General features: G+C 44.3%; 1 protein-coding gene across 1 annotated transcript; it reads left to right on the top strand.

Annotated features, from left to right (window-relative positions):
• Nucleotides 1–1,266: 1,266 nt before the first annotated feature.
• Tspan33 (tetraspanin 33) lies at nt 1,267–21,872 on the top strand. The gene is made up of 8 exons (XM_076860577.2): nt 1,267–1,368; nt 14,594–14,651; nt 15,286–15,413; nt 15,744–15,818; nt 17,863–17,958; nt 20,167–20,295; nt 20,969–21,130; nt 21,341–21,872. The coding sequence occupies exons 1-8, from the start codon at nt 1,267–1,269 to the stop codon at nt 21,440–21,442; spliced, it is 852 nt and encodes a 283-aa protein (XP_076716692.1). The 3' UTR covers nt 21,443–21,872.
• Nucleotides 21,873–25,298: the final 3,426 nt, after the last annotated feature.

Here is a 25,298-nt window from a genome sequence, read left to right as displayed (position 1 = left end):
ACTTGTCCTATCTTTACTAACCTTCTACCAAATATAAAATAATTATTTGCACAGTAATCATATTTACATATTGGATTCTAAGTTCTGTTAAAACAAAATACTCAAGCTAGTGAGTTCTTCTATGTGAGAGGTGTGTGTTAAGTGATCCACATGAATCATCTCATTTAATCCTTACATTGACATGCTTCAACCAGGATGCTCCCCAATTAACAATAAACAAAATGAGTCTGCAGAGATTAAACTATCTATGATCATGCTAATGATAGTGAAATCAGATTCTCCCTGAAATTCATTGCTTATTACTTATTGTAGCCAACCCAACTTACAACACCCACCACCTACATGAAATTCAATAGGTGCAAGACCTATCAGCACGTTAAAAACGGTGTCTGCACGTAGACCAAGATTTAAAGAGGACCAGGTTGGGGGGATTGCGACAGTAATAAATTAGGATGGAAAGACTGATGACGATGTTTCCAAACCTCCACTATTGGGTTATAGGATTTTTGAAATAAGCATTTAAAAGACACGGTTGCACAGGATTGCATCTGCTCTTAAAGTCTCCGATTATTACCCGTTGGTTAGTTTTGTCTCCCTGGTTTTATTTTCATCCTTCCCAGGATTATCTCCATTATCTTGCATTCCCACAGCTTTCGGAGCATTGCTCAACACACAGAGTGCGTACTTGTTGATTTTAACGTATGTGTGTGTTTGCATGTGTGCACCGCAACTGGGAGGAGGGCGTGGGTGTGGAATGCAGTGCGCATTCCTCTTCCTCATTCTTTTTCCCTTGAGCAGCTGCAGTCTGGGATGCTTTCCTTCTCCAGGGAGGAGACAGAATCGCTGACCCTTTAACAAGTTGTCCCTCACAGAACAGGTGTCTCCCCCGCCTCTCGGAGGAGGGGGATGGCTGGATACTTAGTGACATCAACCATTGGCCAATGAGAAGTCAGGCTTTGGCAGCCTCGCCAATGGGCGTCCGGGGGCCGGCCCAGTTTCCTGGGAGCCGGGCTGGCGGGGCTGGTCCTGCGGCGGCGGTGTAGTCTCCGTAGCTCACGCCGCCGGTGGTGGCTACCGCGGCTCCCGGCGGCGCCGTTCCCTGCCCGCGCGACTCTGCGACGCACTGCTCCGGCGGCTCCGGCCGCGGCGAAGCTCCCGGGCCGCGCGGTTTCCCGCGGTGGCGCGGCTCATGTCCCCGGGCGCGGGGCGCGCAGGTGGGCCGGCCGCCGCTGGGAGATAGGCCCCCGGGGGCGGCCGCGGTGGACTATGGCACGGAGACCCGGGGCGCCGGGCCCCTACGGGGAGGAGTTCTCCTTCGTCAGCCCGCTGGTGAAATACCTGCTCTTCTTCTTCAACATGCTTTTCTGGGTGAGTCTTGGGGGTACCTGGGCGGCAGGGTAGCCCTGGAGGTGCAGGGGGTTGCCCCCAGCAGAGGAGGGGGCGGCTCGGGATGCCCGGTGACAAGCGAGCGTGCACAGTGGCATTGCCTAGTTTTCTGGATTTACGACACTTTGGGGGCATTTCTCCTGGGGAGGGACATTACATTGATGCCTCTTCAGGAAAGGGCGTGGGGAGGGGTGCAGAGGGTTCAGTAAGGACAAGGGGTCTATGGCAGGCCAACACGGTGGGTTCAGGGGAGGAGCAGGTGTTCCTGTTGGTCAGGGCAGCCCCCCTGGCACATTCATGATTGGGGACTTTCAGGCCAACAGGCTGGGAGGCCCCGCTGGCAAAGAAGAGGGAGGAAAACTCCAAGCCTCAGCTCCTTACCTCAGGGAGGATGGGTCAAGGGGTTGCATCTCTTCCTTTTTGAGGCGTCTTCAGATGCCCCTTCCAACAAAGAAGAGAGAGGAATGGCCTCCAGGTCGGATGTCCTTCCCATCCCAGCACTGTCCCAAACTTTGCCCTATCCCTTTCAGGACCAGACTTGTCTTGGAGCCTGGACTCTTTAAATAGGACCTTGTGTTGGGCTTGAAGGCTAGGGATCCTTTCAGAACATTCTTGGGGTTGGAAAAAGTGGAAAAAATAACTGGATTGGGGCTCCAGGCTCCCAGGTTTCCATCCCCAGTGTGCCATCATCATTGTTGATTGAGCTGGGCAAATATGTTCAAGTCTGCAGGCCTTTGTTCCCTCTGCCATAAAATCAAACCCAGTGTGATTAGGGTTGGCAGAAATACTCTGCAAGAGCTGAGAATTCAGCTGGACCAGATAGCGAAATGCTAGCTCCATCCTGGTTCATGGCTAGAGAGTCCCTGAGCTCCTCTGGATTTTAGAACACAGAAAAGTCCTTTCCCCATTTCTCTGCCTGCTCCTATCACACCAGAGCTGCCACTCTGGGAGTGTGTCATCCTTGCCCACCTCAGCCTGAGACCTTTACTTTCAGATTTGCAGGAGGGAAGAATTGTGAGTCTAAAATATATTTCCTAGGAGAAGGAGCTGACCAGACATCTGAGCCAGCTGCTGGAAAGGTTTCACAGGGGCGTTGGTGTGAAGTGCAGACACAAAGTACATAAGTGCTAGCCTGTTGGGACAAATGAGAGAAATCCCAGAGGGTGGTGATGACAGCTCACTCTCAGCCGTTGTACTCTTGGGAAAATTGGAGTTTGGGCTTCTATCAAATTCTCAGTTCTAGAACTAGAACTAGAAAAAAAAAAATTAGCAGGCATCTTGTCCAGCATCCACATTTTATGTATGAGAAAGCTAGTGATGTTAAATGTTTCCTTTAAGGTCCAACAGCTGGTTAGCAGGCTTGGTATGATGATTTTTCTACTGAACCAGGGTGCCTCTAGGGGAAGTCCTTGACCCAGATGGCTGCTACCAGATCTGGGGTAGTGACGGTATTAGTAGTTAACCAGTCAACCCAACTTCCTGTGGTGTAGGTTCTGCTTCTGCCCGAGGTTAGGGGAAAAAACAGAAGAAAAATCCCTCATCACCCTCTGCTAGGACAGGGGGAATGTGCTACCCAGTAGGGACAAGTGCCAATGAAGTCTCCTTCATATCGTTGAGTGTGCCAGGCCAGGACGTGATATCTTCAGAGCCAGCACTAGCAACCTAGGTACCTCAGGTTCTCCTTCAGGTTTTCTTTCTTAGCCAAAGCTCTGTTTGTTATCTGTATGCTGCAGCAACAGCATCTTACCCTGATGTTTATGGTCATTTCTTGGACTTCTGTGCTCCACCCTGCTCACTTTTATCAGACAAATGACTTTGGGAGGTCACAGCTAAAAAGAGAGAGTTTGGCTTCATAGACATATTTACCCTGGTAAGAAATACTTCATTCAAGGTCAGAGGACCTGGCTAGCCAGCCTGGCATCACCCCAAATTAGAGTAGAGCCCCTTCTTGGTCCTACTATGAGCTCAAAAAGTCAGAGGCTCTATAAATAGCACAGAAAAGGATAAGAGGCACAGCTTCTTTCTGGCACCAACTTACTGTGTGACCCTAAGCCAATGTATCTGTCTCTCTGTCCTTAATCTTTCTATTCTAAAGGAGAAATGTGTCTGCCTTTGTGAACTATTTAAAGATGAATGAATCACTTTGGGTACTGTTTTCTTTCTTGAGACCTGGAGCTGGATCTAAGAATGAATCTGTGTCCTGGTATCCCTGGGACATTGCCCTTCCTAGGGTACAATACTTTTCAGTGATTATCGAGTGTCATTTCTCTCCCAGGCCCAGAGCCGCAGCTACAATGCACACCCATGCAACTAGATCCGAAGAGTGGCTTTCCCCAGATCAGGGGTCAACTTTCTTCCCTCCCACTTCAGGGACTGGTTACTATGCTTTCTTCTTTGCAAGCTTTCACTACCTCACCAAATTCCCCTCTTCTGTCTGGAAACACCCATGGCTAGGACTGATGGCCTATACCTTTGCAGGCAGAGTGAGTTTCATGCCAGCTGCTGGGGTGCTTTGTAGAGGAGGTGTTTGTGTCAGTGTTTGAACACATTAGGAAGGTGGCTGGCATCACCTGGACTCCAACTCAGTGAGCAGCACTATCTCTGCTGCTCTTCTAGAAGCCCTAATTCTTGGGGCATCTGGAGTCTGACTCAGAAAGCTGTGGACTCCCTTGGAACTAGGACCAATTCCTCCTGTTTATGTTTTAAATCTCACTTCCCCTTTGGTCTGGGAGTTCTGATTTTTCTCCCCAGAATCATGTTCCTGCAAGACTGATTGTTGGGATTTTATGCCATAGAGTAGTTGCTCCTACAGCCTAGAAGTTGTATTTAAACCTTTGAGAAGTAGCTGCCTTTCCTCATCTCCCTATATTGGACATCTCGGTGCTGAGTTAAGAACAAGGATGGTACATGCTTTATCAGCCTTGGGCATACGTTGTCAGAAATATTATCAGTGCTGCCCAAGTCCTCTATTGCTGGCCCCTTTTCCCACTCAGGGTAGCAGTTAGAGATCCTGTTGAGTCAAGAAGAGCCCAAGAGCTCAGATCTTCAGCCCCTATATCTCAGCTCATGTATCTTTGGTAGCTTTGCCCCTGGGCTCCCGTGGCACCTTGTATATACTGATTGCCACACCCCGCTACCTGTAATGCAATTGTGTGTTCGTTTTTCTGTTTTCCTCTCCAGACTTCAGGTTTCTGAGAGTAGGGACTGCTTTATTCACTTCCTGATTCCCAGTACTCAGTTGTTTTGGGCACAAAGTGGGTGTTCACTGAATTTTTTTTTTTTCCAATGGCAAGTGAGAGAATAAAGCTCAGTGGGTAAAAGCTTAATGTCCTTCCACTCTCCCTCCCTCACAGACACTGGTCTGTTAGGATGCAGCACAGCCTTAGGTACTTGAATATTCTTGGTGGTAAGGTGTAATTGTTTTCTCTTCCATGCATCCTATGGCCTGGCACCCTCCCCTCAAGCCAGGCAGAAAAAAATGGCAGCCATCGCCCCCCCCCCCCCCCCGGCCCGGCATTACTGTCAGAGCCACATATGATTATTGTCTATAGCATCTGGATTTTTTTCACTTCCACTGAAGCATATATAGACCCCCATCTAGGTCTTCCCTAGGCCTGTCCAATTGGAGAGTCATATTCTTCATGATGTCCACTCCCCCATCCAATACCATTGTACTGGAGTTCCTAGGGCACTCAGAATTGCCCCAGAACATCTGAAGCACCATCTCTTGTAATCTGGCTCAGAAGCCTCCAGGAGTAACTAGGCATCAAATCTGGCAAAAATCCACTGGGTGGCAAAGGCCCTTCCTGCTACCCAACTTCCCCAACTACACATGCTTTCAAATACCTCCAGATTCCACCTCCTCTCTGTACCTTCCCCACAGGCTAGGAAAGCTTCAATAAGCAAAATGGTCAGATTCATTTATAAAAACAACAACAGCAAAAATCCAAAACACCAAAAAATGAAGGCTAAAGCCATACCCTTTGTGGGGCAGGTCACATGCCTGCCTACCTGCTCTGCTTGCCTTGTACCAAGAAGAAAATTGTAAACATAAAGCAACTGTTGAAAAGAATAAAAGAAAACATAGAATGCCTCTCAGAATCTTGATAAGAGAATGTACATCAGGCCAGTCATTCAAGACCATGAGTTTGAATGTTTATACTGCTATGACCCCTTATGGACTTTCTTTCCTCATATATAACCTGGGAAAACCAGAACTATCGATGGCCTGAGGAAGATGCTTAAAGGGCTGGCCCCAGGCATCTTTTTTTTTTTTTTCCTTCCAAGTTGTGGAAATGTAATGGTTTTTCGTTTGTTTGTTGTTTTAATTAGTTACACATGACAGTACAATGATCTTGACATATCATACAGAGCTGTGGATTTCTAATGGGACAGTGCCATCCATTCCAGATCACCAGCATGCACAGATCTTGGGAGTGAGGGAGGAACCCTGCTTTAAGTCTAGTAGGCTATAACTTCTAGGATTTCATCCAGAAATAAGGAGAGTAAGTTCTAAGAAACTAACTAGAGGTGGAAACCTCTCTCTAACTTCCCTCTGTGTAGACAGGGCTTTTTGGTTTTTGTTTTTGTTTTTTCCCCTGTGCTGGGGGTTGAATCCAGGGCCTCACTCATACTAGGCAAGCACTCTGTGGTGAGCTACACGCCCCAGCCCAAGTACAGGGTTTTGATTCCCTTACAGAAAGTCACTGTACACTTTTGCTTTCTAAAGAAGAGGGAGAGAGATTCCAAGGAGGAGGTGTAGACTCTGAGACTGCTTCTTGTAGATTGGACTTTGGAATATGGAGATAGAGGAGGCCAGTGCTTTCTCTTGGAGGCTGCTCAGGCTGGTGGGCCTACATGGCTATGCTGTTTTTCCTTTTCAGGATGCCATTCTAGAAACTTTCCTCTGAGCCACCTTCTAGGCCCTGCTGGCACCCTGTCACCTCCCCGTGCTATCTTCCTTCCCCTGCCTGAGCCCCACCCAGTTTAGAGATTGCCAGCTGTTCCCCAAGAGAACTGCAGGCCCCTGTTTGTTCTTGCCCCAAGTTGTATCCCCCGATGAATGCATGAGATCCTAAGATCACTGTGAGGCAAAGACAGGAAGGCAGCCATGTGGCTGAAGTCATAATGCTTTGGGGACATCCAAATCTAGGTTCCAGTCCCACTTCGGCTACTCACCAACTAAGTGAACTGGACAAAGTTATTTGAATTCTGTGAACCTCTGTTCTATAAAGTGGAGATACCAACGCCCTCTTGGGGTTATGGTGAGAATGAAATGAAATAGCATGCTTAAAATGTTCAGCCCAATATCTGGTCCTTAGCACTCTAGAAGGTAACTACTAGACTGTTCTTGGAAATAGCTCCTAGAATCATCTGCCAAGGGGTGGGCTTACAGAACTAGGATGAGGCCTCCTCCAGGAAGGAGGAAAGAGAATGGAAAGTAGACGGGGATTGAGACTAGGTAAGAGCCAACCTTGAACCTGAATCTGCTTTGTTCAGGTGCCCACTATTAGCCTGAGGGAGATGATAATTAATTTTTAATTGCCTTTGTTTTCTAGTTTACAAAGAAGTTTCAGGCCAGCTGTGATGACACACATCTGCAATCCCTGGGACTCAGGAGGCTGAGGCAGGTGTATTGAAAGTTCAAGGCCAGCCTGAGCAAGTTAAAGAGACCTTTGGCAACTTAGTAAGACCCTGACTCATAATGAAAAATAAAGAAGGCTGGGATGTAGTTCAGGGATAGAGCTCCCCAAGTTCAACTCCCAGTACCGTACACACACACACAAAGTTTCATATATATGGTAGGAACAGAGCCCACACTTGTCTCTCAGGGCCTTTCCTTGGTCTGCTACTCAGAGTTTGGCATACCACCTTGGTCTTAAGGTACAATTCAATGGAAAAGGACTCCAGGAACCAATTTGCCTGTAATTATCGACATTGGGCTTGATGACATCATTGTTTAGGACCTAAACTTGGGGCCCTGCAGCCTTTCCTCTCTTAGTGCTAATGGCCCCAAAGTAGTATCCTAGGGCTAGAATAAGGGTTTTTCCTCACAAACATCAAACCCGTGGTTGTCTTTCTCTAGTTTGCAAGAAAAATGTCAAGATAATGGAGAGAATTTTTTGTTTTCTATTTTCTCCCATGAACATTATTATTGCCTGCAGCTGCTTATCTTCCAGCAAGTGCTAGCAAAAGGACTAGGGAAGAAGACCAGTAACAACCAAATATTATGGAAAACTAGGAACAATTAGAGTATTGCCTGTTTGTTTTATGAGATGTAAAGACACTAACAGCTATATCATCTGTTAGTAAAATTGTTCCTTATTTCTATGATAGAAAGTAATTTGTTGTGCCTCTTCACATGATACACTGAGAACACAACAGTATCTGTGTAATATTTCTATCAAAAATGTGTAATCTGAATTTAATTGTCAGGAAACAAATTGAGACACATTCTGTAAAACAGTGGGCCTGGACTCATCAAAATGTCAGTATCAAAAAAATGTCAGAATGAACATTGTCAAGGGTGGAAAGAGATTGGAACCCTCATACTTTGCTGGTGGGAAGGTCAAATGGTGCAGCTACCATGGGAAACAGTTCAACAGCTCTTCCAAAATTTAAATATATTACTATATGGCCCAGCAATTCAAATCCTAAATGCATACTGGTATTAAAAACAAACAAACAAAACTTGTACATAGGTATTCATAGCAACACTACCATTCACAGTAGTAAAAAGGTGGAAACAGGGGTTGTGGCTCAGCGGTAGAGCACTCTCCTAGCACGGGCAAGGCCCTGAGTTCAATCCTCAGTACCACATAAAAATAAATTAATTAATTAAAGATATTGTATCCAACTACAACTAAAAAATAAATATTAATAAAAAAAGGTGGAAACAACCCAAATGTCCACCAGTGGAAGAGTACATGAACAAACTGTATTACATCCATATAATAGAATATTATTCAATCACGCTACAACATGGATGAACCTTGAAATCATGCTAAGTGGAAGAAGCCAGACCTCAAGGACCACAAGGACCACACATTGTGTGATTCCATTTATAAGAAGTATCCAGAATAGGAAAATCCATGGAGAAAGAAAGCAGATTTGTGGTTCCCAAGCATCAGAAGAGGGAAGAAGATGGACAGAATGGGTATGGAGTTTCCATTCGGGGTGATGAAAAAACTCTGTGACCTTATGGTGGTTATGGTTGCACAGCAGTGTGAATGCAGTTAAGGCCACTAAATTATATACTTCAAAATGGTAAAAATAGGCTGGTATGATGGTACATGCTGGTGATTCCAGCAACTCAGGAGACTGAGGATTGCAAGTTCCATGTCAGCTTTGATAACCTAGCAAGACCCTGTCTGAAAATTTAAAAATAAAAAGAGCTGAGGATGTAGCTCAGTGGTAGAGTGTCCTGGGTTCAACCCCAAGTTTAAAAAAAAAAAAAAAAAAAAAAAAACATGATCATTGGTTGATCCTGAAGAGAATCCATCACAGAGAACATTATGAAAATAATTGAGGACAATGAGATATAGACTGAAAATTAGAAATCAGTAATAGTATTTTAAAGTTCTAAAAATTAATATGTCAAAATCTATAGTGTATACCACAGGTGATCATTGTGACCTCCTGATGCTCTGTCACCTGAACAATTTTATGGTCCACTGCCTTATTATTTGGTATGATTAGGGGAAATCACCCTGATTGAAGTATGTAAAACTGTATACAAATGGACCCCAGTTTTAAAAAATCTGATACTAAAAATATAGGTTTAGGGCTGGAGTTGTAGCTCAGTAGTGAGATGCTTGCCTTGCATGTGTGAAGCACTTGGTTCAATCCTCAGCACCACATAAAAATCAAATAAACAAAATAAAGGTATTGCGTTCATCTACAAATAATATATATATATATATATATATATATATATATATATATATATACACATATATGTATGTATATATGTGTATATATATATGTGTGTGTGTGTGTGTGTGTGTGTGTGTTTATAAAACTAAAAAAATAGAGGGTGACTTTACAAAAGACAATTTTTACAACAGTTTTAGTTTTACAGAAAATTTGAGGAAATAGTACAGAATTCCCATATACCTCACACCAGTTTGCCCTGTTATTTTTTTTTTAAAGAGAGAGAGAGAATTTAATATTTATTTTTTAGTTTTCGGCAGACACAACATCTTTGTTTGTATGTGGTGTTGAGGATCGAACCCGGGCCACACACATGCCAGGCGAGCGTGCTACTGCTTGAGACTCATCCCCAGCCCCAGTTTCCCCTTTTATTAACACTTTACATTAGTGTGATACATTTGTTACAATTAATGGCATTTTCTTTTTTTAGTATTGGGGATTGAACCCAGGAGCACTCAACCATGGAGCCACATGTATTTTATTTGAGAGAGAGTCTCACTAAGTTGGCTAGTGCCTCACTAAGTTGCTGAAGCTGGCTTTGAACTTGACATCCTCCTGCCTCAGCCTCCTAAGCTGCTGATTAATGACATTTTCATTATGGTCCATACTTCATCCAGATTTCCTCAGTTTTTATGTGATGTCTTTCTGTTCTAAGATCCCATCCAGGATAATATATTACGCTTAACTGTCATTGTCTCCTTAGGTCCCTCTTGGCTATAACAGCTTCTTATATTTTTCTTGTTTTTTATGACCTTGAGATTTTTGAAGCGTGCTGCTCAGTATTATGTAGAATTCCCCTTTATTGGACTTTGCCTGGTGTTTTTCTCATGGTTATACTGGGGTTATGGATTTTGGAATGGAAGAACACAGAGGTAAAGTATTGTTTTCATTACATCATACCAATGATTTATCAGAATCCTTATTGTTGATATTGACCTTGATCATTTTGCTGAGGTCATGTTTGCCAGGTTTCTGTATTGTATCTTTATTCTTTTTTCCTTACTGTGGTCTTTTGAAGAAAGTCACAATGTACAGTTCACACATAAGGAATAAGGAGTTGTGCTCCACTACCTTGAGGGTATTTCTACAAATTATTTGGAATTATTCTATGTGAAATATATGTTTTTTCTTTCCTATTTATCTGCTTATCTATTTATTTAGTAAATCATTTATTTGTATCATCATGGACTCACAGATATCTATTTTATCCTATGCAGAGTAATTCAGTATGTCTTTTCTTGATGCTTGAATTGGCTATTGGGGGCTTTTGCGGTTTTCTCCTGTGTCCCTTTGGCATACCTACACTGATGTGGGAGTTTTGTTTTTGTTTGTTTTTAAGCCCTTATTTACTTTCTGGCACAAGATGTTCCAGGCTCATCTTATATATTTTCTGTCCTAGTCCAAGATTCAGCCATTTCTCCAAGGAGTCCACGCAATGGCTGTTTTTATTACAAGGTGATTACTCACGTAAGGATAAAAGAACTGATGCATGCAAACTATTTTATTTAATTTTATAGACAACTTTTCAGAAACATACCTTTTGCTAAAAGCTAGACTCAGCTACTTTGAAAATAGTGTCTAGCTTTTAAAAGTTTCCAGCTAGGCTTCATTCTGGCCTGCATGTGAAAAGCTGTCCTAAGAAAAGAAGTGTCTTTATCTCCATCTCCCCATGAAAGGAGGTCATTGGAGATATTGTGGATATTATAAGGATTTTGTACCAAAACCAATACTGTGGAAAGATTACCAGAATGAGATAAAATTGCATTTAGTTCAGATGTTGCCACTGCACCTATATGAACTTGGTCAAGAGTTCCTTCTGCTCTTTTGGCCTCATCTATATAAAGAGGTGACTGTCTGATCCCATTTCTAAAGTTCTATTCAGCTCTAAAATTAGATGCTATTAACAGTAGCAGCACTAACTTTGGAATGGCAGTAGCTTTGGGGAATCGAGGGTGGGAAATAAGGACAGGAATGGAAGTGTCAAGCTGTGAATGAAGAAGTTGAGAGCTCAGAGAGGCATCATTAATGATCATATTAAATATTAATAGTAATATTAAAGTCTTAATCTTGATTTTGATGTATCCACTCTTTCTGCCTTTGGTCCCTGGCTGATTATGTTTTAGGTTTATAGGATCTGAAACTTGGCTGCACTTTGGAATCACCCGGAATACATTCAGAACTACTGTTGCCTGAGTCCCAGTGCCAGAAATTATAAACTACTTGGTTTGTGGTGCAACCTAGGCATTAAAAATTTCTCCCCCACCCTTAAATCTCCAGCTGATTCTAATGTCAGCCAAGGTTGAGAAACGCTGCTTTAGAATATAATTGATCTTGGTTTCCCTGATATAGCATGTAGATTATAGGTCCTCAGAATACCTCAAATATAGTAGCTGATGAATTAGATTTAGATGATGTATTAGTTTCTTGTTGCTGCTGTAACAAATTACCCAAATGTAATGGCTTAAAATAACACAAATGTCTAAAAGAGGTCTTGCTGAAGTCCAATACAGTACTCCTTCTAGTTTACTCTAGTGGAGAATCATGTCCTTGCCTACTCTAGCTTTTAAGGCTGCCCATATTCCTGATCAAATCACTCCAACGTTGTTTCTGTTGTTGTACCTCCTTCTCTGACTCTGAACCTCTTGCATCCCTCTTATAAGGTCTGCTTTGACTATACTGGGCCCTCAGGGATAAACCTTCCCATCTCTAAATTCTTTTTTAAAAAAAATTTTTTTAAATAGAGAGAGAGAGAGAATTTGAATATTTATTTTTTTAGTTATCGGCAGACACAATATCTTTGTTGTATGTGATGCTGAGGATCGAACCTGGGCCGCACACATGCCAGGCAAGTGCGCTACCGCTTGAGCCACATCCCCAGCCCCCATCTCTAAATTCTTTATTTTTTTTTTAATATTTATTTATTTTTTAGTTTTCGGCGCACACAACATCTTTTGTTTGTATGTGGTGCTGAGGATCGAACCAGGGCTGCACGCATGCCAGGCGAGCGCGCTACCGCTTGAGCCACATCCCCAGTCCTCTAAATTCTTAATCACATTTGCAAAGTCGCTTTGGTTTTGTAAGGTAGTATATTCGCAGATTCCAGGAATTAGGACCTGAATATCTTGGGGCGGGGGCAGGGGTATTATTTCATCTACCACCAATAGAGACAAAGCAACTACTGTAATTACAGGCCCATAAATAGAATTAAGCTGTACTGTGATATATGATTTCCCTTAACTGTGTATTTCTTGTTTTTAGCTGTGTTATAATTCAATCAGAGACCATCTCTGTGGAAAGTTATTTACCCTAGTTAAAAAAAAAATAGAGGGGGGGGCATTGGGGATTGAAAACAGGGGTACTCTGAGTTATATCCCTAGTCCTTCATATTTTTTATTTTGAAGGGTTTTGCCAAGTTGCTGAGGCTGGGCCTGAAACTTGTGATACTCCTTTCTCAGCTTCCTGAGCCTGGGATTGCAGATGTGTGGCACCATACCCAGTTACCCTAGTAAAAATTTAACAAGTGAAGAAAGCAGTAAGAAGCAGATAGATACAAATTTTTAAGTGATTCAGTAAAATGACATTCAGAATTGTAGTTGGGTATGGTGAGTTTTAATGGGTAGGCGGAGATGCTTGCTCACTCTGTCAGAGGTAGGCCTTCAGACCTGGGGCTGGCTGGGATCTCTCTCCTGGGGTTTGTCTGCCTCCCCCATGCTCCCCAAGTCTGGTGGTGCTGTAGGACAAAAAGCCAGCTGGCACTTCCAGTCCCACATGCAGCTCTGTATGCTGCTCCTGGACAGAGTGTGAGGGATGGCTAATAATACATGGGCCCAAAGGCAGAACCAAAGCCAGATGATGGAGGCAAGGAGAGAAGGCTGTGGATACAGAGAGAAGGATCCTGAAAGACATGGTTTTACATAAGAGATTTGCCATTTACTCTGAGTGCACCTGCCCTCCCTTGCCAGATGGCAGAGGACCTTCATAAACAACTCCCATAAGGAAAAACATCTTTCTCCCAGGAAACTAGTCTGACCTTATTACCTGTTCTAGGGGCCCAACTCTCCTCCCACAAAAGTCCACAGGGTGGCTCTTTCCAGCTGGTTTCTGTCTTGGAGGACAGTGGATCTAGCCAGCCATCTCCTTCCCTACTGAGTTGGTCAAGTCCCTGCTGCTGAGAACTCTCTCCTGCCAGAGCTTGGCTTCATCTATTGCCATGGTGATAGTCAGCTGCTGCTTAGCACCAGCCTGGAGACTGGGAGCAAAGAAAGGAAGGGTAGGCCGAGCGAGGTACACACTGGGGTTTCTCAGCACTCCTGGAGGCTTGAGGGGCTGAGAAGGCCCCTCTGGGGACTCCCGGTAGTCTCTGATGGGTTTCTTCTCTCAGGGAGGAGCCATGAAATTTCCCCACAATGGAATCAAAATTTATAAAGGCAGTTCTGGTACTTACACACGCATATTCATGCACAGACTTTCACATTGGAGTACATTTTCTTTCTTTTTTTTTTTTTTTAATTTTTTAACCAGACACTATTTTGACCTCTAGTGGGGTCAGAGAGCTGGGAGTATGCATCCATCTGAGCTTGCTTTAGCTGTAAGACCTGCTCCTTAATGTGGATGGATCAGAATTCAAAAATTCACAATTCCTATGTGAATTTGGGCAAGAAAACTATGTTTTCCATGCATTATTTTACTTAATTCTTTTAGTAATCTTATTCAATGTAGTTGTTCTTAATTCACATCTGCAGATACAGAAATTGAGTCTCAGAAGTTTGTCTCATATGGGGTCAAATCTGCCTCACTCCAGAGTCAGAGTGTGTGTATGCGTGTGTTTACTTTTTTCTGTTGTGTTCTGCTTTGATGGTTTCTGTTGTGTTCTGTTTTGATGGGGTATTTTAGGTGCTGAAGATTTAACTCAGGGTCTCCTGCACGCTAAGCATAGGCTTTGCAATTTAGCTACATACACCCTCAGGTCCCTGGGAAAGCCCATGTTTTTAATCACTGTTCTGTATTAAACTTGAATTGCCTTAATTTCCTCATCTGTAAAATGAGGATACTATCTGCCTCACAAGATAATTGTGCTATGAGGATTGAATGAGATAATGTTGGGGATAGTATCTCATGGCAGATACTATCAGCAGCATCATTGGGGGAGAAATATACTCACCCCTTGGGTCCTGGAAAATTTGACCCTCTGCTGTCCCAGGAGGATACTCACACAGAGTTCAGGGTTCTTTGGTTTCCAAAATCTCAGGGTCTGGTTCTTTCCCTGTCTCCACAGGTGATTTCCATGGTGATGGTAGGTGTGGGTGTCTATGCCAGGCTGATGAAACATGCAGGTGAGCTACAGGTCTCCCTCCACTTCCCCAGGGCTCTTGCTATGTCTCTTTCCCCTCTGCCCGCTTCAGCCCCATAGCTCCTGCAGGAAGGTGTAGGGACAGGACTGAAGGAGGCAGCTCCCTGCAGTGAGATCTGGGTGGTCTACTCCAAAATGCCAGCACATCTGTGCCAATTCACCTGGCTTTTCCTGAGTGTCCCAAGGTATGCCTACATTTGAAGTTTAGGAGTTGTCTGGGAGAGAATCCAGCAATCTGGGAACAGAACAGTCTAGGGCTTTACCCGCCCTGGGCTTGTCCTGGAGTAACTCAACCTCCATTCCTCTTTCTCTGTACAAAGTCTCCAGGAAACAGAATCTGAAAGCTGGCAAGCCTAAAGCAATTGTAATTCTTTTCTGGAGCGAAAGTGGCTGCTCCTCTCTTAAGCCCAGTAATAAGGCTCTTACTTCCTTACTTCCTCAAATGAAATGCCATAGCCCCTCTTGGGCCTCTTAGTCCTCCCCATAGCAAGGAGGCATTTCCTCCTCATAACCTTCACCCAGCCACACTGGAGATTGCCTCACCAGAGGAAGGACCACAGTTCAGGAGTCCTTTCAGTGGGCATCAGCCTCAGACTGAGGGTAGGCCTCTCTCCCAGAAGCAGCCTTGGCTTACCTGGAGGTAGACCCTGCCATCCTGCTGATTGTGGTGGGTGTCCTCATGTTCCTGCTCACCTTCTGTGGCTGTATTGGATCCCTCCGTGAAAATATCTGCCTCCTGCAGACGGTGAGTGGTCAAGAGCCCCATGGAGAGACAATGGCTCCCTCCTCCTTGTTTCTCCAAGCCTCCTGATACTATTCCTATAGCCTTTCTGTTTCTGGCTCCTCTGTCCCACCCTAAGGCCTATGCTGTCCGCTTCTCACTAGTGCTCAGCTCCAGGTGACCCAGAATAGGGTGGCCATCCCCAGGACAGTGTCCCAGAGGCAGCAGCCTTTCCCATGTTAGTGAAATGTGGGGAAAATGCCTGGTGGCCCCCCAACACTCCCCACAGCCCCGGAATGGGCTGCTGCCCAGGATGATAACAGACGGTCTCCTTTTCCTGCCTTCTCCCTACAGTTCTCCTTCTGCCTCACCATTGTGTTCCTGCTACAGCTGGCAGCTGGGGTTCTGGGCTTCGTCTTCTCAGACAAGGTAAGGTTGGGAGCCTAGGGGCCTCTTCAGATGTGACCCAGAGGGAGGAAGGGAAGGTTTCTGCTTGTGTTTAGCCCAATTAATTAACCACAGTGTTCTTTCCCCAGAGAAACATCAGCCTTTGAAAGGTTCTCCTTAGGGATGAATAAATGGCCTTTAAAGTCACCATATTTAAAGAGAATTTTGCAATTGTAGAATATTTTCCTCAGAAAGCCTGAGAGGCCAACAGGGAAGAAAATTCTATAAACATGAAGTTAAAATGACCTGTAAACTTTAATGGAAAATGACAAAGTAAAAGTCAGTGATCAAGTGGACCACAGACAACATTTCCTTGAAAAAATTATTTCCTTAAAAAAAATTTTTGAGAAAACAGAGGGAAGGTAAAGGGAAAGAACACACAATTTTAAACAGTGCTTACCATATCTCGAAGTGGTGTGCCATGCAGTGACAGTGCTTTTTATTAAGAACCAGAATTCCAGGCTTGGTATGATGCACAGTGGTAGAGGGCTTGCTTAGAAAGCACTAGAATTCATGAGGCTCTGGATGCAATCCCCAGTACCGCACGCAAAACAAACAAACAAAAACAGAATTCCTTTCTCAAAAGGCAAATGATTACCAGGGACAAAGTATAAGACTGTGGAAGGAAATTTTTTTAAGGGAATATCATGCTCCAAACATTTCTTTATTTTATTTATTTGTTTTTATGTGGTGATGTGGATCGAACCCAGTGTTTCACACATGCTAGGCAAGCACTCTACCACTGAGCTACAACCCCAGCCCTGTAGAAGGAAATTATGAGAAAATATATTGGAGCAGAAAAAGAGCAAGGTAGACAATTATGAAACTGAGAGCCGCTAAGTTAGTTCATAGTTTTCTAGTCCTTTTGGCTTAGTAAAAATCCTAAAATGATAACAGATCTACTGAGTCTAAAAAGATGCAATCCTCTTATGTCCACTAGAGGTCAGTGCCTCTTCTCAGTAATCATCTTTGGGGGGAGGCGAGGAAAAGAAAAAAAAAGCAATTAGTTTCTCTACTTTGAATCAGTCAATAAATGTTTTGAGGTATACTGGGTTATTTTGACATTGTAACTCTGAGAAATGGTGACAGCAGTCCAGCATTTCTCTTGCCCACTGGCACCTGAGGACCTTGGATGAAGGCTCCTGGGAACTGGCCATCTCCCCTCATTAGGACTTGGTTTTGATTTCAAGACTGACTCAAAGAAGGATGATCTGAGGAGGGAAGACCTTTGATCTTTGATTGCTGCCCTAAACTTTGACCTAAATTTAATGTGTGATTCTTCCCCACTCCTGAGAGATGTCCCAGTATCTCTTTGGAACCCAGGCCCATAAATATATCCACCTCTTCCATTTTGGCATTAAAGAGGAGAGGACATGCTTCTTTTCTCTCCTATCTGGATGTCCACAAATGAAGGACAAGAGGTCATTGCTGTTGTCATTATACCTCCTTTAGACTCTCCCTGCTTATCCCATATTTGCAAGGGCAGGTGGTTTGAAGCCTGGCTTCCATCCAGCAAAGATGACAGGGCTTCTCATTAACCCTTTGGGCCTCTGAAGGACATAGGCCTCCTGAATGTGTTTCAGGAGGAGGCTTTCTGGTAAGTTATTGGTCTTCATAATTTGAGAGAAATACCAGTGTCTAAAAAGAAAATTGGAATGAGAGGTGGTGGGAAGTGAATCATAGCAGAAGGATTGGAGCTGGGGCAATAGAAAGGGGCCTGGGGCCATTTGGCTGCACTAATTTTAGTAGCCATCATATACACCTGGATGGGATAGGAAAGGGAGCCAAGCTGTGCCTGGCTGCTTAGAGCTTGGCATAAGCATGGGAAAGGCTACCTTGGGGCTCTGACCACGCTATATTCTATGTGGAGGGTCCCCCCTCTGCCATCCCACAACTTCTATGACAATAAACTATAGAGAAATCACGGGGTGGGGGAGGGCAGTGATCCTTGTCTACTGTTATTTCTATAAGAAGGAATAAATTAGGGATTAGTTCTATGTCCTAATTCTATCCATGTCTCTTGTAGGCTCGGGGGAAAGTGAATGAGATCATCAACAATGCCATTGTGCACTACCGAGATGACTTGGATCTGCAGAACCTCATTGATTTTGGCCAGAAGAAGGTATGGGCTAAGCTTGGTGGGGTCAGCTAGTGACCTTGAGGCTTCGAGTAAAAGTTAGCATTATACCAGGAGATACCTCAACCTTCAGGTTGGTAGGCCTCTTTGTTACCTGCTATGTAATGGATTCTGGAAAGGATGTTGGCATACACACACACACACACACACATACACAGTGCCTTAAAAGTACTTTTAAGGACACAGAATGGTATATATAGTAATCTACCATTTGTGTAAAAAAAAGTGGGGGGAGGAGAGAATATATATTCGTATTTGCAAAAGCATTCTGGAAGGATTTGTAAGAAACTATTATAAATAGTTGCCTATTTGTAAGAAACTATTATAAATAGTTCCCATGAGGAATTGGGCAGATTTTTTGATTACTTATTCAAAAGTTCATTTTTTAAAATTGTGGTAAAGTATTTCTGGCTTAAAATTTACTGTTTTGTTATGTTTTATATTTGTGATGCTGGGGTTGAATCTGGGTCCTTGCATGTCATAGACAAGCACTATATAACTGAGCTACATCTCTAGCCCTGGAGATGTATGTGCCATTGGCTGTGAATGTTCTGTAGTATTAAGAACATTCACAGCCAGTGGCACATACTTGTCATCCCACCTACTTGAGAGGCTGAGGCAAGAGGATACCAAGTTTAAGGACAACTCTGGCAACTTAGTGAGGACCTGTCTGAAAATAAAATTAGGGGGAAAAATAATGGTTGAGTGTGTAGCTCAGTGGTAGAGTTCCCCTGGGTCCAACTGCCAACACCACCAAAAAATAAAAAAGAAAATTGCTTTGTAACCATTACCACCATTCATCTCCAGGACTTTTTCATCTTCCCTTGCTTAAATTCTGTACCCATTAATTACTTATTCTACATTCTCACCCTGGTAACCACCATTCTACTTTATTTCTCTATAAATTTGACCACTCTAGTACCTCATGTGGACAGAACCATACAATATTTTCCTTTTTGTGACAGATGTATTTCACTTGGCATGTCTTTAGGTTTCATCCACATTGTAGCATGTGTCAGAATTTCCTTCCTGAATAATTTTTATATATATATATAAAATAATTATCATATATAATTATATTATATTATATATTAAATATACATTATATATATTTTAGTTGTAGTTGGACACAATACCTTTATTTTATTTATTTATTTTTATGTGGTGCTGAGGATTAAACCCAGCACCTTGCATATGCTAGGCAAGTGCTCTACCACTGAGCCACAACTCTAGCCTCAAGGCTGAATAATTTTGGAGTGTAAAAATTACATATGATTTAGCCAGTAATTAATTGATGAACACTTGGGTTGCTTCCACCTTTTAGCTATTGTGACTGATGCTCAAAGAATCAAAAGTTAAAATTTGAATAACAGTACTTTTAAGACCAGTGCCCCAGTTCTATGGCGCAACAGACACTTGACTCTGGGATTCAATTTGCTTTCACGAAGTAATTATGGACTTACAATATTAAAGATTCCCCTCTTGTGTTTTCTGTATCTTACGGTAAATTTTTAAGCACTGATTCTTTAATTATTTTAGCCAGTAGTTTTTTGTTTTTTGGGGTTTTTTTTAGTAGTAGTGGGGATTGAATTCAGGGTCTTGTGTATGATAAGTGCATCCTTTACCACTGGGCTACACCACCAGCCCAGTATTTTTGAATACTTTCTTCTTCCAGAATCTGTGCTGTGCAGAACTACAAAGCCAGAACTTTCTCTCAAGGAGTTTATAGTTGAATGTGCAAAACAATACATATATACACAACTGTAGTATCGAGCACTGTGGTAAATTATAAGAAGATACATAAAGTAGTAGAAATTAAGAAAATTTCTTCAGGTGAAAGCAACTAAAAGGCTCAAGCTTAAGATTCAACTTACAAAAAGTGGAAGCTTACCAGGCATGGTTGCACACCTGGAATCCCAGCTGAGGCAGGAAGAACATGAGTTCAAAGCCAGCCTCAACAACTTAGCAAAGCCCTAAGCAACTTAACAAGACCCTGACTCTAAATAAAATATAAAAAGGAACCGGGGAGTGGCTCAGTGGTTAAGTGTACCTAGGTTCAATCCCTGGTACCAAAAAAAAAAAAAAGGTAGAAGTTTGCCATAGGCAAGTTTTGAGAATTCTTTGAGAATTATCCTGGCCACCCCAGTGTGAGGGGTGGGTGACTTTTAACCTCTGCAGTGGGCTTTCTTGCAGTTCAGCTGCTGTGGAGGGATTTCCTACAAGGATTGGTCCCAGAATATGTATTTCAACTGCTCAGAAGACAACCCTAGCCGTGAGAGATGCTCTGTGCCTTACTCCTGTTGTTTGCCTACCCCCAACCAGGTAAGCAAACATCCCCCCTCATTTCCTCCTGGGTAGTGATCTGGGTTACTTTCTGAATAGGGCAGCTGCTGTTGGGGCACTCCATTCCCTAACTTAATGAATCAGTTTTGGAGGGCATTTATCAGGTGTTTTTTCCTTCTCCCCAGTCTGAGGCTTTGTTCACCTTTCACTCTAGTAGCCCACTTCGGGGCTCAGAGAGGCAGATCTAAAGCAAGAAGTGGATTAGACCTCTCAAAGAAGGGAACTCAGGCTGGGGTTGTGGCTCAGCAGTATAATACACGCCTAGCACGTGAAAGGCCCTGTGTCAGATCCTCAGCACCACATAAAAATAAATAAATAAATAAGAAGGTATTGTGTCCAATTACAACTTAAACATATATAATGCTTATTTTTTTGTTTTAGGTGAATACAACATCTTTATTTATTTTTATATGGTGCTGAGGATCTAACCCAGTGCCTCACACGTGTCAGGCTAGCGCTATCACTTGAGCCACATCCCCAGCCTCTATTTTAAAAAGGGGAGGGGAACTGTGCATTTAGCAATTTCTAACCCAGTATTCTTCAAAGACCTTCTCTAACAATTTAGGAATTTAGGAACAGTGAGAGGCCCTAGGACCCAAAACGAAAAATATTTAAATGGGAGTCCCATTTGGCTTTTCAACTGTCTCCCCAGGCGGTGATCAACACTATGTGTGGCCAAGGTATGCAGGATCTTGACTACTTGGAAGCTAGTAAAGTCATCTACACCAATGGCTGTATTGACAAGTTGGTCAACTGGATACACAGCAACCTATTCTTACTTGGTGGTGTGGCACTGGGCCTAGCCATTCCTCAGGTAACTTACCCTGTAAGACTTGTAGGTCCCACAAACTGTGCAAAGACTCCTTTGTTTGGGGGAGGGCACTTGGGGATCCGCTGGGGTGTCAGGCACTGACATTGCTGAGGGCCAGGGGAAGGGATGGTGCTGGCCACAATGGGAAGGCTGAGTCAAGGAAACAGTGGCATCACTCAATGCTGAGGACCCAATTCCCTTTGCTTCTCCCAGCTGGTGGGAATTCTGCTGTCCCAGATCCTCGTGAATCAGATCAAAGACCAAATCAAGCTACAGCTCTACAATCAGCAGCATCGGGCAGACCCGTGGTACTGAGAATCCATCCTGCACCTCCTCACCATAGCGACAGGCAATCCAATGGAGATTTGGATTCCAGCCCCCCACCATTGGTGACCCAGCAGGAGGAAGCAAACTCCACATGGGCAGAAGGCAGGGCACAAAGGTGGCTCAGGTCTCAGAAGGATGTGTCTCCTCTCCTCTTTCCTAGTCCTCATATCATTATTTTATATTGTTTCTAACCTTAAACATTTGGGTTTAAGTTTTGGGAAACAGAAGTTGCACAGAGAGTTGTGGGGGGTATTAGCTGCTGCCTTTTCACTGAGGTACTACAACTGACAGCTTTGTTAGGGCTGCTGCTGAGTTTGGTGGACATACTTAGATGCTGCTGCCAGAGAGACCTGGCTGCAGAGAGCAGACACCAGCAGCCCTGCCTGGAGTCCAGTTGGCATGATACCAGCTCCAGAAGGGAAAGGAGTGGAGCAGGCAGTGGGGAGTGAGCTTGGGGGTCGGTTGGGGACAGCTGTGTGTGTTTGGTAGGAGTGGAGAGGGGATATGTTTACCAAATGCCTGCCCTGCCATCCTCCTAGGTAGTCAGAGTGAGCTACATCCTGCCCTCCCTCATTTCCGTGGAAACATGGCAGCAAGGGTAAGGGATACAACAGCTGCCAAATTTATCCCCACCCCATCCCACCCACTCTGAAAAATTTGGAACTATGGTCCCTATACTCTGCAGTCAGCAGATGTGGGACTGAGCCATACATGCCCTTGAATTTCTGTCTGACCCTCTCTAGCAAGTGGGGTTTTCTTTAACTTGGAAGTATGCAGAGGTGTGGAAATGTCTCCTATCCCTATTCCCCCTGCACCAGAATCTAGTTTTTCTACAGTGTAAGAAGCAGCAATCTTGCTGGGCTGGGGAAGCCAGAAGTGGCAATAAAAGTTTGTTGACATGGGCTGAGCTGGCCTCATTGAATTTTCCATTCTGGCAAACAGAAGGGGAGAATCACAAGGGTCCAGACGATAGGCCCTACCTCCAGGATGAGACTGGAGACTCTCCTAAATGCCACAGTACCTTCCTAGCCCCCACACCCCATCTACCTCAACCTACGCCTCTCAGATCTGAATAAGATCGAAAGATTCTCAGTTCTGATTTGGGAATGTTGTAATTTTATCCTACCACCAGACGTTAACTTTTTTTTTTCCGAATTAAGTTACCCCCCAAAACTTAGGCTGCGGTAGAGAACCTCTCCGCTGGACCAAGGAGGGAGATGAGAGGAAGAAGCCCATCCTTCTGCCTGGTCGAGGCCCGCAGGCCGGCTTCTCCATCTTCATCTGAAGTTGCTTGGGAACCGCAGCCCACCCTGGCGTAGGAAGGACTGAGAACACTTTGAACTGTGCAGGGCTTTCTCCGTCCGGGAGCAGCGTGCGGGGCGGGGCGGCGCCTCCGGGGGCGGGGCACGCGGCTCCGTGGGTGGTCCCCGCCCAGCGGCAGCCGGGCACGCGGGAGGGGGTTGGGGCTGTGGGGGCGGGCTAGGCGGAGAGTGTCCCCCGAAGTCCCCTCGCCGACCCCTGCTGTTGGGGGTCCAGACTAAGGACTTGGCCTGACCGGGAAAGCCTGGAAAGGCTCCTGCGGTGCTGGCAGAGGAGTCACGAGCTCGCCCCCACCCTGCGAGCCTTCTGCTCCTGGAGGGCGCCTTTCCAGCAGCCGCCTGGGGCCGGGCCAATGTTTAGCTCCTAGCTAGTAACAGAACGGAAAGAAAAAAATAAAATCATCACGAATATAAAAGTAACGGCCTTTTATTCTGGTAGAGAAGAGCGAAAAAGCGCGCTTTCTTGGCAACGTGCCTCTCTTGCCTAGTGCCAGAGACATGCATTTTATACTTTTCCTCCTTTCAGTGACGTGGACCTGAATTAGGGACTGGGGTAGTGCACACTCCGGGTCCAGCCGTTTTGAGGAGCTCACCCCGAAGCAGGCTCTGTTGGGGTCTCTTGGAGGAAGTGAGAGACCAGAGACCGTGGTTCCTTAGAACCAGGATTCAGATCCGTGTTTCTTAAACTCTACTTTGACCGGGGTCTCTTCTGTCTCCGTATCTAGCCTTCTGACCTGGACTAAGGGCCCGGAGTTTCTGCCCACGTCTCAGACTTTAAAATTCCGTGAGCAGATATCCAAGAACGTATAGAGCAATTCGCTGTTTCTAGCTAGATTCTAGTTTGTAGTCCCTCTGGTTCCCAGACCTGCTCTGCTTTTCTCTTTGGTCTGATGCTAGGGGAGAAAATGCCCCAGTTTTGTTTTGTGGTACTGGAAATTGAACCAAGGAGAGTTCTACCTCCCAGCTACACCCCATTCCATTGAGACAGGGCCTCACTAAATTGCTCAGGCTGGCCTCTTGCCAGCCTTCTGCCTCAATCTCCCAAGTAACTGGGATTACAGGTGTGGGCCACCAGGCCCAGCAAGTGTCCCAGTTTTTTAAAAGGTTTCTCATTATTATTATATGTACAGTTGAAGTTGTACCCTGAATTTTTACCTGTTTCTAATAATCCCAATCCCAAACAGGTGGACTTAACTCCAGTGTTAGAACAGCTAATCAGGCCCCAAAGGTGGGTGAATGGAAGGAGATTCTTGGGAACCACAGAAATAAACCTGGGTGGGCAGAAGTGGAAGGCAAAGTTTGAAGACTGGTGAAAACCTGGCTAGATGGCATGGCAAGAAAGGTACCAGTGGATTCAGTGTACCTCATACCCTACAATTAAACAGGACACCTGAATCCAGGAGAACAAATTTTGCAGAAATTCTGATTCCCTCTGTAGTTGTTTCCTATTGCTGCTATATCACAAATTACACAAATTTAGTCACTTAAAACTACATATCTTACTGTCAGCAGTCCAAAACAGGTCTCACTGAGCTAAAAATCAAAGTATGATTAGGGTGCCCTCCTTTTGGAGGTTCCAGGAGAGAATCCATTTTTCCAGCTTCCAGAGACAATTAGCCTTCATTGGTGTGACCCCTTTCTCCATCTTCTGAACACACCACTCCAGCTTCTTTTGTCATATCTCCTTTCCCTCTGACTCTCCCACCACATTCTTATAAGACCCTCATGATTATTACAGGCCCACCTGGGTTATTCAGGGTGATCTTCCCATGTTAAGATCCTTAATTTAGCCACATCTACAAAATCCTTTTTTTACCATGTAAGATATAGTTTCTGGGGATCAGGACATGGACATTTTTAGCCTATTATTCTCCCCTTCCCATTTTCAGGCTTAAAATGAAGGACTTTGAAATAAGGAACGTTGAATTGTGGCAAGAAGGAGGGAGATGTTTATTGGCCATGTCGCTAATAATTACCCGACATGTATTGACTGCTTGCTATCTGCCAGGCACATGTTCACTATGAGTTTAATATATAGCCTTATTATTTTCTGACTCATCCTTATCCTGAAAATCAGATGTATTAACTGGGCCAGGGACCCGTTTCAAAAAGGGGACAGCACAGCTTCTTCCACCAGAAGAATTTTCCTGATCTTTCACTCTAAAAAGATCAAGAACATTGTATAAATACCTCCATTCCCTCATGGTGGTCCTGGTGGCACACACCTATAATCCCAGAGGCTGAGGCAGGAGGATGGAGAGTTCAAAGCCAGCCTCAGCAAAAGTGAGGCACTAAGCAACTCAATGAGACCCTGTTTCTAAATAAGACATAAAGGGCTGGGGACGAGGCTCAAGCGGTAGCGCGCTCACCTGGCATGCGTGCGGCCCGGGTTCGATCCTCAGCACCACATACAAACAAAGATATTGTGCCCGCTGAAAACTAAAAAATAAATATTAAATTCTCTCGCTCCTCCCTCCCCCCCCCCCTCTCTCTCTCTCTCAAAAAAAAAAAAATAATAATAATAA

The sequence above is a fragment of the Callospermophilus lateralis genome, chromosome 1, assembly GCF_048772815.1.
Source record: "Callospermophilus lateralis isolate mCalLat2 chromosome 1, mCalLat2.hap1, whole genome shotgun sequence".
NCBI classification, from domain to species: Eukaryota; Metazoa; Chordata; class Mammalia; order Rodentia; family Sciuridae; genus Callospermophilus; species Callospermophilus lateralis.
This window is presented reverse-complemented; position numbering and strand designations above follow the sequence as displayed.

Coding starts and splice junctions, on each gene's coding strand:
- Tspan33 (XM_076860577.2), top strand. CDS start 1,267: ATGGCACGGAGACCCGGGGCGCCGGGCCCCTACGGGGAGGAGTTCTCC. Junction 15,819..17,862: donor GCTTCGTCTTCTCAGACAAG/GTAAGGTTGGGA, acceptor TGTCTCTTGTAG/GCTCGGGGGAAAGTGAATGA. Junction 21,131..21,340: donor TGGGCCTAGCCATTCCTCAG/GTAACTTACCCT, acceptor TGCTTCTCCCAG/CTGGTGGGAATTCTGCTGTC.